The following is a 19678-nucleotide window of genomic DNA, read 5'->3' on the forward strand; positions in this document are numbered from 1 at the left end:
AGCTCTTTTCCAGCCAGCATCTGGTTAGGATTATTTCACTCTGAACTTCTAAAACTGGAATAGGACTGAATCACCTCTAAGATCTCTTTCAATTATACATTTTGGGGTTCTAATAAATCAAAAGTAAAAGTGAGATGCAGCTCAATATTAAAGAAATAAACAACCTAAACCAAACATGGGCAGAAGACCTTAACAGACATTTCTACAAAGAAGACATACAGATGGCCAAGAAGCACATGAAAAGCTGCTCAACATCACTAATTATTAGAGAAATGCAAATCAAAACTACAGTGAGGTATCACCTCACACCCGTTAGAATGGGCATCATCAGAAAATCTACAAACAACAAATGTTGGAGAGGGTGTGGAGAAAAGGGAACCCTATTGCACTGTTGATGGGAATGTAAATTGACACAGCCACTATGGAGAACAGTATGGAGGTTCCTTAAAAAACTAAAAACAGAATTACCATATGATCCAGCAATCCCACTACTGGGCATATACCCAGAGAAAACCATAATTCAAAAAAGACACATGCACCCCAATGTTCATTGCAGCACTATTTACAATAGCCAGGTCATGGAAGCAACCTAAATGCTCATCGACAGACGAATGGATAAAGAAGTTGTGGTACAGGGACTTCCCTGGTGGCGCAGTGGTTAAGAATCCACCTGCCAATGCAGGGGACACGGGTTCGAGCCCTGGTCTGGGAAGATCCCACATGCCGCGGAGCAACTAAGCCCGTGAGCCACAACTACTGAGCCTGCGCTCTAGAGCCCACGAGCCACAACTACTGAGCCCATGTGCTGCAACTACTGAAGCCCGTGTGCCTAGAGCCAGTGCTCCGCAACAAGAGAAGCCACCACAATGAGAAGCCCATGCACTGCAACAAAGAGTAGCCTCCTCTCACCACAACTAGAGAAAGCCCGTGCACAGCAACAAAGACCCAACGCAGCCAAAAATAAATATAAAATAAATTAATTTAAAAAATGTTGTGGTACATATATGCAATGGAATATTACTCAGCCCTAAAAAGGCATGAAATTGAGTCATTTGTGGAGATGTGGATGGATCTAGAGACTGTCATACAGAGCAAAGTAAGTCAGAAAGAGAAAAACAAATATCGTATATTAACACATGTATGTGGAACCTAGAAAAATGGTATAGATGAACCGGTTTCCAGGGCAGAAGTTGAGACACAGATGTAGAGAACAAATGTATGGACACCAAGGGAGGAAAGCCACAGCGAGGGTGGAGATGGTGGTATGCTGAACTGGGTGATTGGGATTGACATGTATACAACTGATGTGTTTAAAACTGATGACTAATAAGAACATGCTGTATATAAAAAAAATTAAATTAAATTTTAAAAAAACTCAATAAAATGTACCTTGATGGGAAAAAAAAGTAAAAGTGAGAGAAAAGCTGAATGAAAACTGTGAAGAAACTGACTGAGAGAAATGAAGAGGTGTGGGGTAGAAAATTCACAGTGATCACATGAGAAGGAAAGAATCTATTTTGAAGCAACATTGTGAAAACTCTGCATCTTCATTATATCCTTATGTGTGCTTGTGTGTGTTAAACAAGCCAAGGAGTATTATCATCTTCCTTTCAGGTAAAACTTGCATAAATGTATGAGAGTTAAGAGAGTTCTGAAATTCCATTTTAAAGCTCAGACTTAGGAAGGCAAATCATTGGTGTCTCAGTTTAGACCTGTTAATAATATGAATTTCTGGGCTTCCCTGGTGGCGCAGTGGTTGACAGTCCGCCTGCCAATGCAGGGGACACGGGTTCGTGCCCCGGTCTGGGAGGATCCCACGTGCCGCAGAGTGGCTGGGCCCATAAGCCATGGCCGCTGAGCCTGTGCGTCCGGAGCCTGTGCTCCGCAACGCGAGAGGCCACAACAGTGAGAGGCCCGTGTACCGCAAAAAAAAAATAACAATAAATAAATAAATAATAAAAAATATGAATTTTTGCCCATATAAATAACAAGAATATGTGAAACATAAAAAATAAGCAGACATTTTAAAGATATTTTAAATACTACGATATATTGTGAATTATACATACCTCATATTTGGGGGGTGAATTCTGTCTCAATTTTTGTTATTCATTGTTGATTGCTTTTTAAATTATTATTTTGCTATCATTAAGCATATAAAACTCATAAATATTAACACACTGTGATAGAGACCTATGTATTTTCCCCTTAATTTACCAGAATTCTAATTTCAGATAAGGATTGAAGAGAAGCTGGAGAAAACATTCCTATGTGGAATGACAATGGTCTAGCAGAGTGGTCTTCAAACTGTTCCACAGAACCTCAGGTCCTGCTGAAGAGTTTCAGGAATTCCACAAGCATTTGATTTGAGTATCCTTTTGAAAATAGTTTTTTTTAAATAATATTTTTAAGTGTAATAAAAATATACACACTCAAATTAGTTCTATATCAAATATTAATAACTGGAGATACCACAATCATGTTAACTCATTTTCATGCAAACCTCAGAATAAAGTTTCTCCTGCTATCTCTGTGTATATATTTGGACTCCTAGTAAACGTGTCATTGATTAGGAAGGCTTGTAATGCTACACTGGTCTCTTGTTCTCCCTCCCCATCCTCCACCTCGACCCAATTCAGGCCTGCACATACTTGCTCACTAAAAGCTTTACAAGCAAATGCACTACAGCACATGCATGTCACAAGCAATTAAGTGGCAGGTGAAATGAGGGCATATCTTGCCTTGTGTGCTTAATCAAAGCATAACAGCAGTCATCAAAGGAACCTATAAACGGTCTCATCAAGACAATATCAACTGTTTAGCATTTAATTTTTTCCCCTTTTCCTGACTTTTTAATACATGATAAAAAATGTGAGCAGTTTGTTAGAAACTGTTAGTGACTGAACTGTGAAACCAATTTCCTACTCCTTTATGTCCAAGTTCTAGATGACTCTACTTGAAAAATACTCTGAGACTGCAAGGCAAGCTATTAAAAAAAAAAAAAAGTCACATGGAACTAAATTATCCGAGAAGTCAGGATTTTTCTCAATACTGATATTCAACCAAACAAACTGGTTACTGAAGAAGAATGTTACCTGTACCCCTTGGTATTAAATCTGCATTCATCGCAACTTTACTGCTCTCATTAAATTTAGAATGCTAAAAAAACTGAATTTGCAAAATTTGTTTATACTAACAGAATCAAGCTTGTATCTGTTTTCTTTATTGGGCTTCTGCATTAAGCTTTCGTTTAAAATGAAATTTAACAACTAAGAGTTAAAAAACCATTAGTCTAATACACTGGTGAAAACCCTGGAACTCAAACTAATACAGGGCCCACCCCTAGAGCTTCCTAGCCTCTGTTCATGGACCAATGAAAAGTGAAAACAGGGACGGGGGAAGGAAGGACTCACTCCAGGTTGAGGGCCTCCCCTAGCTACAATGAGAACAAGACAGAAACAAGTACTGCCTATCACTGCTTAATACCCCAAAGATGTACCAACTGGTCAACTATTCTCAACCTCAGTCACAGACTAAGAATGTGACTATTATTCTATCTTTATTTCCAGACTGGCCTTCTAAGGAAATCTGTGGTGTGAGTGGAATGGAAAGGGAAAAGGCAGCCTAAGATGGGCTATTATGGAATACTAAAGGATATAAATTTTACTGAGGATGACAGACAGTAACTGCTTATAGGTAAGGTGATTCTCAGAAAATATATCATCTTGTCAGTCATTACGTTTACGCATTTCCTTGACACTTGCTCAGAGTAGGCAATTTTTATGACTCCTTTTCTACCTTATACATTTTATGCCTTTATTTCTATATAAAAATTATTTAGCTTCAATTTAAGCATGTTGATAATAATCAAACCTAACAATCAGGACATTGCCAACATAAACACAAATGCTTATAAGAAGCCTATCTATTTTATAGATATTTTCAACATGCTAATTAATAACTCCCCATTCTGTTTCTTGGGCAACTTCAATACTGTAATAGAAGAAACACTGGGTTTGAAGTTAAAAACTTATTCTATAATGCTAGCATTATCCTGATAACAAAACCATAAAAAAAGACATTATAAGAAAATTGCAGATCAATATTTCTCATAAATATAGGTTCAAAACAAAAAGCAACAAATTTTAGCAAATGGAATCCAGCTATATTACAAATTGAGGTTTATCAAAGGAATGCAAGATTGATTTAAGATTCAATAATCAATCAATGCAGTTCACCATATTATCAGACTAAAAAGAAAATCATAGATCACCTCAAAAGGTGCAGAAAAAATCATTGCAAGAGCCAACCTCCCTTCACAATAAAACAAACTCAGCAAACTAGGAATAGAGGGGAACTTCATCAACTTGATTAAGGACATCTATGGAAAAACTACAGGTAATATTTCTTGATGGCACAAGACTGAATACTTTCCCCCTAAGATTGGGAACAAGAGAAGAAGTCTGGTCTCACCTCTTCTATTCAACATTGTACTAGAGGTTCTAGCCAGTGCAATAGGCAAGAAAAAGAAATAAAAGGCATACAGATTAGAAAGGTAGAAATAAAATTGTCTTTATTCTCAGACAACATGACAATCTATGTAAAAAAATCTTCAGGAATCTACAAAAAAGAAATTAGAACTAATAAGTGAGTTTAGCAAAGGTGCAGGATGCAAAGCCAACACGCAAAAATCAACTGTTTTTCTATACACTAGCAACAAGCAATCAGAATTTTTAATTTAAAAAATACCATTTACAAATAGCATAAAAAATATGAAATACTTAGGGGTAATTTCAATAAAAGCTGTACAAAACCTAAATATTAAAATCTATAAAACATTACAAAGAAAAAGTAAAGATACCTAAATAAGTCAAGAGATATACTGTGTTCATTAATCAAAAGACTTAATATAATGTTAAGATGTGAATTCTTCCCAAATTGATCCATAGCTTTAATGCAATCCTAATCAAAACCTCAGGGTTTTTTGTAGAAATTGACAAGCCGATTCTAAACTTAACATGCAAATGCAAAGAACCTAAAAAATCCAAAACAACTCTGAAAAAGAACTGATTTCAAGACTTATTGTAAAGCTACAATAATCAAGACAGTGTGATACTGGCATCAAAAAAAACCAAAAAACAAATTAATCAATGCAACAGAAAAAAAAGTTCAGAAATAGATACACATAGATACGTGGTCAATTGATTATCAATAAAAGTGCTAAGGGAAATCAGTGGAGAAAGAGTAATCTTTTCAACAAATGGTGCTAGAACAAATGAAGAGCCATAAGCAAAACAAAACAAAACAAAACCCTTGACCCTTAACTCATACAATATATAAAATTAACTACAAATGGATCATAGACCTATATTTCAGAGCGAAAACTATAAGATTTCTAGAAGAAAACATATGAGGAAAACTTACTGATCTTTGATTTGGCAAAAGATTTCTTAAAAAGGACAGAAAAGCACAAATCGTAAAAGGAAAAAAATCAATAAATTGGACTTCAAAATTAATAACTTTTGCTCTTCAAAAGACACTCTTGGACTTCCCTGGTGGCACAGTGGTTGAGAATCCACCTACCAATGCAGGGGACACAGGTTCGAGCCCTGGTCTGGGAAGATCCCACATGCCATGGAGCAACTAAGCCTGTGCGCCACAACTACTGAGCCTGAGCTCTAGAGCCCAATAGCCACAGCTACTGAGCCTGCGTGCCACAACTACTGAAGCCCACGCACCTAGAGCCCGTGCTCCACAACAAAGAGAAGCCACCGCAATGAGAAGCCCACACGCCACAATGAAGAGTAGCCCCTGCTCGCCGCAACTAGAGAAAGCCTGCGTGCAGCAATGAAGACCCAATGCAGCCAAAAATAAATTAATTAATTAAAAAAAAAAGCATGTCCCCATCTTGCCCAATTAATATCAAGCAGATGTGGGGCAAAACCATCAAAAAAAAAAAAGATACTCTTAAGAGAATGAAAAGACAAGCCACAAAATGGGAGAATATACTTGCAAGCTACATATAAGACAAAGGACTAGTATCTACAATACATAAAGAACTCTTACCATTCAACAAGACAAGCTATAAAAAATAAGCAAAAGATTTAAACATTCATTAAAGAATATATATGGATGGCAAATAAGTACACAAAAATATCTTCAACATTAGTCATTAGGGAAATGCAAATTTAAACCACAATGAGACAACACTACACTTCCACTATAATGGCTAAAATTTAAAAGACTGACCATATCAAGTACTGGAGATAATGTGAAGCAACTGGAACCCTTATAAATACAATGCTAGTGGGAATGTAAAATGGCAAAACCACTTTGGGAAAGTTCAATAGTTTCTTGAAAAGTTAAGCTATAATATGACTCAGTCATTCCACTGTAGTTATTTATCCAAGAGAATCAAAAAATATGTCCACACAAAGATTTACATATGAATACTCACAGCAGCTTGATTTGTATGTAATAGCCAAAAACTGAAAACAATTCAAAAGTTCATTACTGGGTAAGTGGATAAACAAACTGTGGTACTTCCCTTACAATAAAATACTACTGAGCAATACAAAGGAACAAAACTATTAATATATGCAACAACATCAAGAGATTTTTAAAATAATTTTCTGAGTGAAAAAAGACCAAAAAAAGATCATACTGTGTGAGTCTACTTATATGAAATTCTAGGTAATGCAAACTAATCTAAGATGACAGAGAGCGGACCAGTGGTTACCTGAGAATGAAAAAGGGAAGGGAAAAAGAAAATTTTTAAAGTAAAAAAAAGAAAAAGGAAAGAAAGAGAGGGACTTCCCTGGTGGCACAGTGGTTAAGAATCCGCCTGCCAATGCAGGGGACACGGGTTCGAGCCCTGGTCCGGGAAGAACCCACATGCCACAGAGCAACTACACCCGTGCACCATAACTACTGAGCCTGCACGCCACAACTACCAAAGTCCGCGCGCCTAGAGCCCGTGCTCCGCAACAAAGAGAAGCCACCGCAATGAGAAGCCTGTGCACCGCAACGAAGAGTAGCCCTTGCTTGCAGCAATTAGAGAAAGCCCACACGCAGCAACGAAGACCCAACGCAGCCAAAAATAAATAAATAAATAAATAGATTAAAAAAAGAAAGAGGGAAGGAAGGAGGAGGAAAAAGGGATAAATTACAAAGGTATATAACAAAACTTCTGGACTTGATAAATAACTTTTTTAAAATTGTGGTGACTGTTTCCCAAATATATACATATATCAAAGCTTGTCACACTTTAAATAGATACAATTTATCATATGTTAATTATACCTCAATACAGCTGTAAAAACATACAGACCAAAAAAAGGCATAAAACATTCTTCATTCACCGCTCTCGGCATAAACCTGAACTCCGGGCAGAAAGGAAAAAAAGAAAAAAAAACTAAAACAGATCATCACCACCACCAGCACCACAACAAAGAAAATGTGACTTTAAGTGAAAAACTGAATCCTAGTTTTTTGCTTGGTAAAAGCGGGATAATGCATACCACTATCTCTATCTCTTTGAGTTCTTCTGAAAACCAGGTGAGACAAGGGGTGTGAAAGTGTTTTGTAAAGTACAAAATGCTATGCAAATGTACCTGTCCTTACTATAACTCATCTTGTTAGATATGGCTCATCACTTCCGTCAGTTGAGATCATTTTAGATGCTGTCTTCATCATTCCATATTACTAGTCCCTGCCCCACACCCATCTCATGTCCTTGTTGAATTTAATCATCAGATCACTGTGCCTTTATATGTCATCAACAATGATTTGAATAGGTCAAAGTCAAGAATATCTGTCACGTTCTACTAAAAGACAGTATGTGACATATTATGGGTAATATCATACCAATACTTTAATTCTATAATTATTTACATGTTTACCTGACTGTACTATTCTACCCACATTTCTCCATCTTGTCCAACAAGATATAATACTTTATTTATACTCTTTGTTCTTCTAGTCTTGCTAAAACCTACTGAAGAGAGGAACTGAAGTTGTTCTGGCATTTTTGTTTTAATGAATCCATAACAGCTCCTAATGTTCATTACTTCCCGTGATTTAAAAAGTAAATTTTAATAACACATTCTAAAATCTTGTGCCTCATCAACATCAAGTTCACTATGTTTTGTAAGGGAGAATCCACTTTCTTCATTTTCCTTCTAGAAAAACAATTTGCCTCGTCTTACACAGTTATTCAAGCATTACTTATCATCATGATCTCTCAGTATCTCTAAAAGATCAGTTATATGAGCAACTAAACTTACTAAGGCAGCTGGGTACTCCTGTACAATCAATCCCCTTATCTAAGGCTTCACTTCCCTCTTATCAGGGATTATTTCCTCTTGTCTTTTCTTGTTTGAAGGTTATTTTATTTGATGAAAAATAAAAAGAGAAAGAATGAGATAGAGCGATTCTTCTTGTACTCTGTTACATCACTGATCCCATGTAATGAGCCTTTGGTCTTGCTATCAAAATATTTTTACAAAATCCTTTTGTTAGCCTTAGCACTTGTCAAGAGTTCAGGTTAGGAAACGGAGGTTTTCTAACACTATTTTTATAGACTTTAGTATCCTTTCATACTTAGGTATACTGTACTCTTCTCACAACCTTTGAGAGATCACAAAATAGCATGTATCCATTACTCTTTGTCTCCATTTTTTCCTCATTGTGTTAATTTCTGATTATATATCATGAATTTCTTTTTTTGTGTGTGTGGGGGGGGTTACGCCACACGGCATGCAGGATCCTGATCAGGGGTTGAACCTGCGCCCCATGCAGTGGAAGCGCAGTCTTAACCACTGGACCACCAGGGAAGTCCCCATGAATTTCATTTTTGAAAACCTCAAATTCTCAAGCCATTTTCCCAGTTGTGGCCCAAGACTTGGGTCATGAGAGAGCATTTCCCTAAATATTTGTGAAATCTGATTTCCTAAAACCTCGGGCCTATTTCTGATGACTTCCCTCCCAAGCTAAAACAAACCTCAAGATGACAAATATTACATGGCTCATGACCCCTGTTACTTCTCCATCAACTATTCTACCCATTAAGAGACAAAACCATAAAGTATGATAAGTCAAGGATTTATCAGTACATTCTGAACTGAGTAATATTTAGATTAGAAAGTTTATTAGTTTCTATGCTACCTTGCCTCTGAGTTTAAAACTCTGCAACTTGGCTCTTTGTCCTTTGAAAGCCTCCAATAACATTAAATTAAGAATCTGAGATTTACAACCCACAAAAGACTTGATGCCTAAAATGTTTTTTTCAGAATATCCTGGCAAACCCTTCCTCATTCCCAAGAAACTCTCATAGGACCAAAAACTCTGGGTATAACACCTAAATCATTTCTGAACAAATTCCAAAGGAAAAAGGTTTTACCTTACCAGATACAATTTAATTTGAAGTACACTCTCTCTGACTCTCTGTATAGTACCTCTGCCAGAACACACCAACTTCAGAAACAGGTATGTTCATCTCTGAACAGTCTTTGACCCCAAATTTCATTTAAATGCTCTCTTACATTGTTTTGTAATACTCTCTAGGAACCATGACTTAAGCCTGGGACACTAGACATTAGCTGAGATTACCACCACCACCCTCTACTTATGTTTCTTTTACCTTTATTAACCTGCTAAGATTGACTATTATTCAACAAGTTTAATCTGGCATGGATTTAATGGCTTTTTATGTATAATCAGGTACACATGAGCAGAGAATTTGGGGTCCAGAGACAAATTTCATCCATTTTCAATCTTATCTTGGGCTAGTCCTGGGGACAAAAGCAGTATTCTGACAAGACTCCAGATCCCAAGTGGGCAAAATCCCCATTGTTCTGGTGCCTCTGTAGGGCAAGACAGAGGCTGAAGTCACTATGACTACATCTGGATTAAGCCTTCAATTGTGGAATCTCTGAGAAAACAGAACCAGAGCTAAGATCACCAGAGAAAAGGCTCAATGCCCAAGAGATCAAAGGAATGGGGGACAGAATGAGCTAAGGCCTCGGGAAGAGCATATAAGAGTATCTGAAGACTCTGATTTTCAAACTAGGCTATTTTAGTAGGAGAACCAGCTTCTCAGACACATGTGGTCTGGGAGCTTTTCAGCTGACAGATCCATCCTCAGATGCTGGGAACCAGAATCAGGTAAATAGTAGAGACTGGGTTTAAAGCAGGACAGATAAATTGGCATAGGATGAAGCCCTGGGCATTGAAATTTTTAAACTCCCCAGTGACTCTAATGTGTACCTACGGTTGAGAACCATGGAGTTTGTGAGAATATATAACCATTTCCTTCATAATGTCAACAAGTCAAATAACTTAAAATGTAAGTTTAAGTAGTTAAAACACTTAATGGACAACTAGGTCAAACATTCACATCAATTCTTAAATTTCATGTTCTAAACAAGTTCTGATACGCTTAAAAAGAGGCAAAAAATGTTAGACCACACACCTGATTAAAACTTGAGGGCAGTGGAATGCCCTTCACTCAGCATTTCTTCATTATAAATTAGAATGCAAATTAAGACCATGACATTGTAGGAGGCCGATAAGCACCAACAGCCAGTCTTTTATATGCCAAAGATCAATTTTACAAACCATCTCTGGCTCAGCAGAGAGTTTGATATTGTATTTGAATAATTAGTAATTATTCAATTATCTAAAGGCAAGTTACAGTGAATATTAACATTTAAAACCCCATTTACACAGTGGTAAAATTTATAATTTTAGTGAAACAAAGCATATAATTTTCACCACATCAAATTCAAAACTTTATGATGAAAATTATAACAGAACCAGAATTTTAATTTTTTAAACATTATGAAAGTAATTAATTCAGTAGATCATCTTTAAGAAGTAACTTGAATCTCTCTATATACTTCCTGATGGCCTGGAACTACTATGAAGCAAATTCTTTTCCAGTTAATTAATGAATGTAATTAATTACTTTACCCTTTCCTAACCTTTATCAGTTACTTTGCAAAAACAAAAAACAAACAAAAGCTTTCAATTTTGAAGCAATCTGCAAAATATTCCTAAATAAAAAATATTAAAGACTTAGTAAAAATATACATGCAAGGTGTCTTTGAAAAACCTGGACTGTAAAACAACCAATCATCTGGAATTTCTGTGAAACCATTCAATAACTCCCATACGATAGAAAGAAAGCCAAAACGATTAAAATTCAGATGGAGATATGGGTTCCAGTTACAGTTCTGCCATTAACTATCTGTATGACCTTAACCAAGTTAACCGCCTCTCTGAAAAGCAGTAACCACCTTCCAACTCGCATACATATATGTACATGTGTGCGCAAGTTTGCAAAGTGTACATTAAGACTAAAGTCTACTCCAGGCCTAAAGTTGTTTCTAGTAAAAAGACAACAGGAAGAATCTGAAGACTGTGAGTTAACTGTGTAAAGCGCCAGTATTTCTGTGCTTTAGCTTTAATATATTTAAATAATCTAAAACATTTCAAACTCTGTGATAACAGGTAAGATATGAGATAGGATTTTAATATCTATAGCACATATATTATCAATATTAATACAGATGCTTTCATAAGGTTCTAAAAATAGTACACTATTACCAAAAAAAACACAAAATGTTGTGGAGAGTCTTCACTTCCTACCACTGCACTCACCTACCACATTAAACACCCATGTTGCTTGTGTGTCATCATTCTTCTAAAATATACTCACCAGTTTATCCCTAGCTGTTCTTTCACTTTATTGGTTGACAGAATCAAGAAAAAATGTTCTTTACCTAACTTTCCAGGACTGGGTAGGGACTGGCTGCAAATGGCAGAACTCCTAGTTAAGAGGTTCTCTGGAGAGACAGCAGGCCTCACATTAGAGAATGCTTACACTCTTTCAGTTTAAAGGTAAGATGCAAGCAACTCACCATTGTTCCAAAAGGAATGGCTCTCGAAGCATGGTAATAAATGGCTATAAAATTGATGAAGAAGGCAGTGCCACACACCATAGCTGGGATGAGGAATGCACCAATGAACATCTGCTTTATCCATCTCCTTCCTGAAAGAAAAGGGAAACTATAATAATCAGAGAGCTAGGTAGACAGACAGACATATATTAATGTTTAAAAGGTGGTTATTTAGTACCAAATTATCTAAAATTTTAATGTAAAGAACTTAAATTTGACAACCTAATAGCTGTTTCAAAACAACAGCTAATAAAGACCAGTCCAACTATTCAAGTATGTCTAGTGGAAACACGCTTTTGATGTGGGTGTACCGGAAAAGAGCAATGAACTATGGTAAAATATTCTGGTGTTTTGTCCTGATTCTGCCACTGAACCGCTGTGAACGTTGGTAAACCACTCAATCTTTCTGGGCTACAAGTTGGCCTAGAAAGGTGTTATCAAACACCTAGGTGTTACTTGGAGTTCTGGAGCTTCTAAGAGGTGCCCATGAAGTCACCGGTAAAGGAAGGGCCCAGGTCCTCCAGCCCTGCTTCAACAGAACAAGTTCATTTTCAACAGTTTCACACATTATAGTTTCATATATGCCCTCATTTGAAAAGAGGGTTACATTGCTTTAAACAAACAAACAAACAGAAGTTTAAAAACCCCTGGGTTAACGTTCCCTAAATTTACTCTTAGCTCTATGATTATAAACATATATTTAAATTCATTTCTATGTTTCAAAAGGAAAAATCAATAGAATGTGTTTCATGAGCTTCCTCTCAGCAATTAGAACTAAATATTTATAAGTTTTACTATTTCTTTGAACCTCTTTGTATTGCCAAAATTCTATTTACTGAGAATCTATTATTTAAATAACCCAAGGAAAGAATTTTTAAACTATGTAATCAAAAATTTTTTAATCAAATTCATAATGACCAGAAGCACAACAGGAGCTAGCTTTCTAACCCAGCAGAGCACATGAGCAAGCACACCTCCGGGACACATCTTCATACTGCTCAGGAACGTAATGTAAAGATTTAACATGGGATCACTATTAAAGTTCAGCCCCACAACCATAAGCAACAGGACCCAAACAGAAAGTGCTACAGGAAAAACAAGCAATATCCTAACTTTTATTTTCTTCTATATAAAGTTCTTTTCAAACATCTGTCTCATAGAATTACTACCCCAGATCTTGACATTCTTGCAGAAAAACTCCTTGATTCTGAACTTTTGTCTCTATTTAATTTCTTTCTCAGGTACATTTCAAGAACCCCTCCTTGCTAAACTAATAATACTCAGCATTTGAACAAAGCAAAAAGGGTAAGAACTAATTAAAATGATTATTTCTCTTATTAAATTCCAACTCTTTCCTAGCATTCTCTTTTCCTGCACTTTCCATTATCTTCTCAGATTCAGACACGGGTTAATAAATTCTATATTCAGCTATATTCAACTCTCTCTTTCTCCCTTTCCCTCCAACAGTCAAAAAGAACCCCACGGGGCTTCCCTGGTGGCGCAGTGGTTGAGAGTTCGCCTGCCAATGCAGGGGACACGGGTTCGTGCCCCGGTCCGGGAAGATCCCACATGCTGCGGAGCGGCTGGGCCCGTGAGCCATGGCCGCTGAGTCTGCGCGTCCGGAGCCTGTGCTCCACAATGGGAGAGGCCACAACAGTGAGAGGCCCGCGTCCGGCAAAAAAAAAAAAAAAAGAATCCCACGTACGTTCCACTGGGTACAATCAGTGGCCCAGGCATCTGCATTGTGCTTCCTACTGCTCCTCAACACCCTTGGAGACTCTGGTCTTTAAATTGGGTCTAGAGCACTATCCAGTGCACTGAGGACAGTATGAAGTCTTTGAGCTCCACTGTAGTTCAGATCCTGAGATAACCTGAAGAATCCTTGATTCTCTGGGCTGACCTCTATATTCACCTGGTTTTAGGGATCGCTCAGACAAAATATCAGGACATGATCAGACCTCCTCAGGGCACTGTCAATCAGAAAATAACCTTTAGATTATTCCTGGTAAGATTTGATACTCCTAGGCTTAGGTCTGAACTCTGTCAACTTTCAAGAATAAGTATAGTAAAGTTTGGTTGGGTGTTCTTAACTTGCAATTGGACTAAAAGCAAATTTATGTCCAAGGATGAATAAATTTCCTGTTTTGAGTAATCTGTTTCTGCTGTGGAGACTTTTTTGGAGGTCATAAACTGTACAATTCTTAGCCTAACTAGTTTTCAGGTTAAATTCAAAGTAGGAGTTACCTTAGGCATCCTTATTTCCTCAGGCTGGTAGACCTGTGTGCTAAGACTCATTTCCCATATCTAGACGTAGAACAGAGAAACTGAACAGCTAACTAAAATAGTCAGGAATCTGCAATGATACTCCCTCAGGCAATCCAGAGAACTATCTCTGCTGAAGGTATACACCACATTAAGTCTGGTAGGACCAATTTTTTAAAAAGCCATGGTAAACCAAGATATCCTGAGGGAATTTTAAATGCTCTGAGCTCCTATAGACGATATGTCTAGTCTACTAAAAGAAGGCAGGATTCCCTAATGACGACACTGCTTAGGATGGGCTGGGAAAATCACATTAAGAAATCTCTATCCTTAGGAATATAATTTTAATGTTTTTCAACAACCCGTCATTCATAAACTAAAATATGCTAATCTACTACTTTTAGCACGTTTCTGACTCCAAACAATTACAGGGGAAAAAAAGGAACTTAAAAACCCTGAATGCCATCACAGCAAGAAACACCAAGGCGCAGTGTCCTCGTATCATCCATGTATACCCCGTCATTTCCAGGTCACAATAATAAAGAAGCAAGGGGGTATTCAAGATGAAGCTCTCTTAGCAAAAGATTGTGACAGAAAATCTTTGTGCATGTCCTTTGATAAGTATTTAAGAGTCAACAGAAGTAAACAGATTTCCTTCCTATGCTCTTTCACTGTCCAGACATTTATCCATAAACCATGAAACATGCCTTTACATTCGGCTATGAAGCTATATATTCTATGTGGAAACATCCCATGGAGCACTACTAGGGAACTAGGCACCTGAAAGCAAAATAGTATCAATAACTTAAATACACTCTCTCCTACATGTTCCTCAGGGCTAATTCACAGTGGACAATGGAGAAATCTATTCATTATTCATAATTTTAGGAAATAAAATACAAGGATTCCATAAAAGCAAATTAGAACATATAATAGGTATGGTGGAGATTATGTGAAATGGGATAACAAAGGACTTTACAATGGCTGTACTGCACATTTTAAATTCCATATACCTCACAGTGTAATATTAGCATCTATAATTAAAAATACAAAGCAGTAACTCATAAATTACCTCCTTGTCTAGCATACAGACTTCCTCCAAAATAACCATTCACTGGAGATGTAGCAGCATAGACAAATATGGCTGTACTGAGCATTGACCCCCTCCTAAAAAGGCAAAACAACACATATGATAAACTAAAACCAACGATTTAAAGAAAATATCATATAGCCTATCACATTAACATTAGTTTAATTTCAAAAATAAATTTAGCAGGAACACAAAAGTATCCTTCTGGACTGCAAAGGACCTCAAAAGGTCGCCTAGTGAAAGAATTTCTAGTTAAAATTGCACTTAAATAATAACAGACTGATCCTCATTCTTTTTAAATTTGAAGTTAAATTTCATAATATTCTAAACAAATATTTCACATTTCTTCGGCAAACATATTAGAAGCTGGCACTAAAATTGTTTTGCAACCCTGTGAACCAATCACATCATATGGAAAAGGACATTCATCTGTTAAGAAAAATAATTAGAATATTCCTCTATATAATTTAACTGCTGGAGATTCTTGCCTGCTGATAGAAATAAAATGGAAGTACTATAACCTATATTATTGCTATTACTTTAAATGGTATAATACTGAGACTTTTCCTATTTAGTTTCCTTTACATTAACTCAGATCAACAATTTCTAACCTCCTCTTCCAATAATATCTAAGCAATTCAGACCAACTCTCCTATTAAATAAAACTGGACAAAATATTTTAAATGCCATAATATAGAAATGTACTTAACTCACTAAAAATAAAGATCATTTCTGAAACTCACCACAACTAGGAAGGTAAAAGACTATAGATAGAAAATATAACCTTGTCAGTTTGAGATAAATACTATTTTAAATAGAATTTACAAGAGTATCACACTAATGTGTGCACTGGAAGGATACACAACTTTCAAAAATTAACCACCTTCTGGATAATAATTATTATTCCATTCCATTGTCCACCTACAAAGGAATCACACAGTCTTGAAACATGTACCACTCTTCCGTTCAAACAATTATGTTCCACTTCTTAAAGAAGATACATAAGTTAAAACACTGCAATGTTTAATAACACCAATATATAGCTAAATACAAGTGTCGCATAATATAAAAGTCTGTCATTCCCATGTTTAGAAGACTGTGGGTCTCTCAAAATCTATCAGTTTAAAAACCAGATTTGCCCACAGCCAACATCATTCTCAATGATAAAAAACTGAAACAATTTCCTCTAAGATCAGGAACAAGACAAGGCTGTCCACTCTCACCACTGTTATTCAACATAGTTTTGGAAGTTTTAGCCACAGCAATCAGAGAAGAAAAAGAAATAAAAGGAATCCAAATCAGGAAAGAAGAAGTAAGGTTGTCACCGTTTGCAGATGACATGATACTATACATAGAGAATCCTAAAGATGCTACCAGAAAACTACTAGAGCTAATCAATGAATCTGGTAAAGAAGCAGGATACAAAATTAACACACAGAAATCTCCTGCACTCCTATACAATAAGGATGAAAACTCTGAAAGAGAAATTAAGGAAACACTCCCATTTGCCATTGCAACAAAAAGAATAAAACACCTAGGAATAAACCTACCTAAGGAGACAAAAGAGCTGTATGCAGAAAACTATTAGACACTGATGAAAGAAATTAAAGATGATACAAATAGATGGAGAGATATACCATGTTCTTGGATTGGAAGAATCAACATTGTGAAAATGACTATATTACCCAAAGCAATCTACAGATTCAATGCAATCTCTATCAAACTACCAATGGCATTTTTCAGAGAACTAGAACAAAAAATTTCACAATTTGTATGGAAACACAAAAAACCCCGAATAGCCAAAGCAATCTTGAGAAAGAAAAACAGAGCTGGAGGAATCAGGCTCCCTTACTTCAGACTATACTACAAAGCTACAGTCCTCAAGACAGTATGGTACTGGCCCAAAACAGAAATATAGATCAATGGAACAGGATAGAAAGCCCAGAGATAAACCCACACCCATAAGGTCACCTTATTTTTGATAAAGGAGACAAGAATATACAATGGAGAAAAGACAGCCTCTTCAATAAGTGGTGCTGGGAAAACTGGGCAGCTACATGTAAAAGAATGAAATTAGAACACTCCCTAACACCATACACAAAAATAAACTCAAAATGGATTAAAGACCTAAACGTAAGGCCAGACAGTATAAAAGTCTTAGAGGAAAACATCGGCAGAACACTCTATGACATAAATCACAGCAAGATCCTTTTTGACCCACTTCCTAGAGAAATGGAAATAAAAACAAAAATAAACAAATGGGACCTAATGAAACTTAAAAGCTTTTGTACAGCAAAGGAAATCATAAACAAGACGAAAAGACAACCCTCAGAATGGGAGAAAATATTTGCAAATGAAGCAACTGACAAAGGATTAATCTCCAAAATTTACAAGCAGCTCATGCAGCTCAGTATCAAAAAAACAAACAACCCAATCCAAAAATGGGCAGAAGACCTAAGTAGACATTTCTCCAGAGAAAATATACAGATTGCCAACAAACACATGAAAGGATGCTCAACATCACTAACCATTAGAAAAATGTAAATCAAAACTACAATGAGGTATCACCTTACACCAGTCACAATGGCCATCATGAAAAAATCTACAAACAATAAATGCTGTAGAGGGTGTGGAGAAAAGGGAACCCTCCTGTACTGTTGGTGGGAATGTAAATTGATACAGCCACTATGGAGAACAGTATGGAGGTTCCTTAAAAGACTAAAAACAGAACTACCATATGACCCAGCAACCCCACTACTGGGCATATACCCTGAGAAAACCATAATTCAGAAAGAGTCATGTACCACAATGTTCATTGCAGCTCTATTTACAATAGCCAGGACATGGAAGCAACTTAAGTGTCCACCGACAGATGAATGGATAAAGAAGATGTGGCACATACATACAATGGAATATTACTCAGCCATAAAAAGAAACAAAATTGAACTATTCGTAGTGAGGTGGATAGACCCAGAGACTGTCATACAGAGTGAAGTAAATCAGAAGAAGAAAAATAAATACCATATGCTAACACATATATATGGACTCTTAAAAAAAAATGGTTCTGAAGAAACTAGGGGCAGGACAGGAATAAAGATGCAGACGTAGAGAGTGGACTTGAGGACACACGGAGGGGGAAGGGTAAGCTGGGATGAAGTGAGAGAGTGGCACGGACTTATATATACTACCAAATGCAAAATAGATAGTTAGTGGGAAGCAGCCACATAGCACAGGGAGATAAGCTCGGAGCTTTGTGACCACCTAGAAGGGTGGGATAGGGAGGGTGGAAGGGAGACGCAAGAGGGAGGAGATATGGGGATATATGTATATGTATAGCTGAATCACTATGTTATAAAGCAGAAACTAACACACCATTGTAAAGCAATTATACTCCAATAAAGATTTTTAAAATTAAATAAATAAATAATTAATTAAAACCAGATTTGTTTTTTCAAGTATCCAATTAAACACTGTAGGTACTAACTTATTTCTTCCAGACTATCATTAACAAATTGATCCATTCTGTTTACAACTGGGTGTGTGACCCCTGACAGAGAGTTCAAAAACGCTGCTCATGTGACTGAGAGTCCACAATGACTACCAGCGGGTTAAGTTTGTAGTCCCCAGAGACATTTCCACTAAATGGAAGTGTGAGTACGTAAGTTACAGTTTTAAAAATCAGACGTACCCTTGCACCTCTTTGTTCATAAATATTTTGTGGGTATTTTACACCCAAAATAGACCATTTTCATCTACACTGAAAAAATCTGCTGAAGTGGGGAACTGTCCTCCTTGTTCATCTCTCCAAGACTGGGGCTGGGGGGAAGAGGGTGATATCTATGTAGCTGCTTCACCTACACTTGCCATCTCACCACTGCAAAGCAAGTTTCAGCACAGCAGCTGCATTTTACCAGACTTACCCATACCTTCTCAAACACCATATGCCTTCTCAAGGGTTAATATCACACTAACCTGCATCCCTACATTGATGTTGATCCTCTATCTAAATATTTTTTTCTTCCCTGATTGCTATGACCATCATTGAGCAAAGTAATTTTCACATGTTACATTATCTGCTTTTTATCCTCTAGAATCCTTTAGATTCCTACTCTGGAGTGAGTCTTACAAATTTTATGTGCAAGTTTTTCATTTTCTCACCGCTTTGTATTTTTACTATCTCTATCTTCATTTCTACAGCCCAGAAAATTAAGAGACACATTCTGGAGTAAGAGTGCCTAGGTTCAAATCCCAGCTTACTAACACCCTTTACTAATAGCTGTGTGATCTTACTCAAATTACTTAACCTCCCTGAGCTTTACTCTTCTCATCTGTGGGATGCAGATAAAAATAGTCCCTTTACGGGGCT

General features: G+C 36.7%; 1 protein-coding gene across 1 annotated transcript in view; it reads right to left on the reverse strand.

The window, feature by feature from the left end:
* Positions 1-19678, reverse strand: part of TM9SF3 (transmembrane 9 superfamily member 3) — a 74481-nt gene that overhangs the window by 21753 nt on the left and 33050 nt on the right. Inside the window, exons 8-9 of the mRNA XM_082674009.1 lie at positions 15295-15389; positions 11922-12052 (exon numbers count right to left, since the gene is read on the reverse strand). Of these exons, the coding sequence (XP_082530135.1) occupies positions 11922-12052; positions 15295-15389 (226 nt within the window). The remainder of the gene's footprint in view (positions 1-11921; positions 12053-15294; positions 15390-19678) is intronic.

The sequence above is a fragment of the Grampus griseus genome (assembly GCF_964374135.1).
Source record: "Grampus griseus genome assembly, chromosome: 16".
NCBI classification, from domain to species: Eukaryota; Metazoa; Chordata; class Mammalia; order Artiodactyla; family Delphinidae; genus Grampus; species Grampus griseus.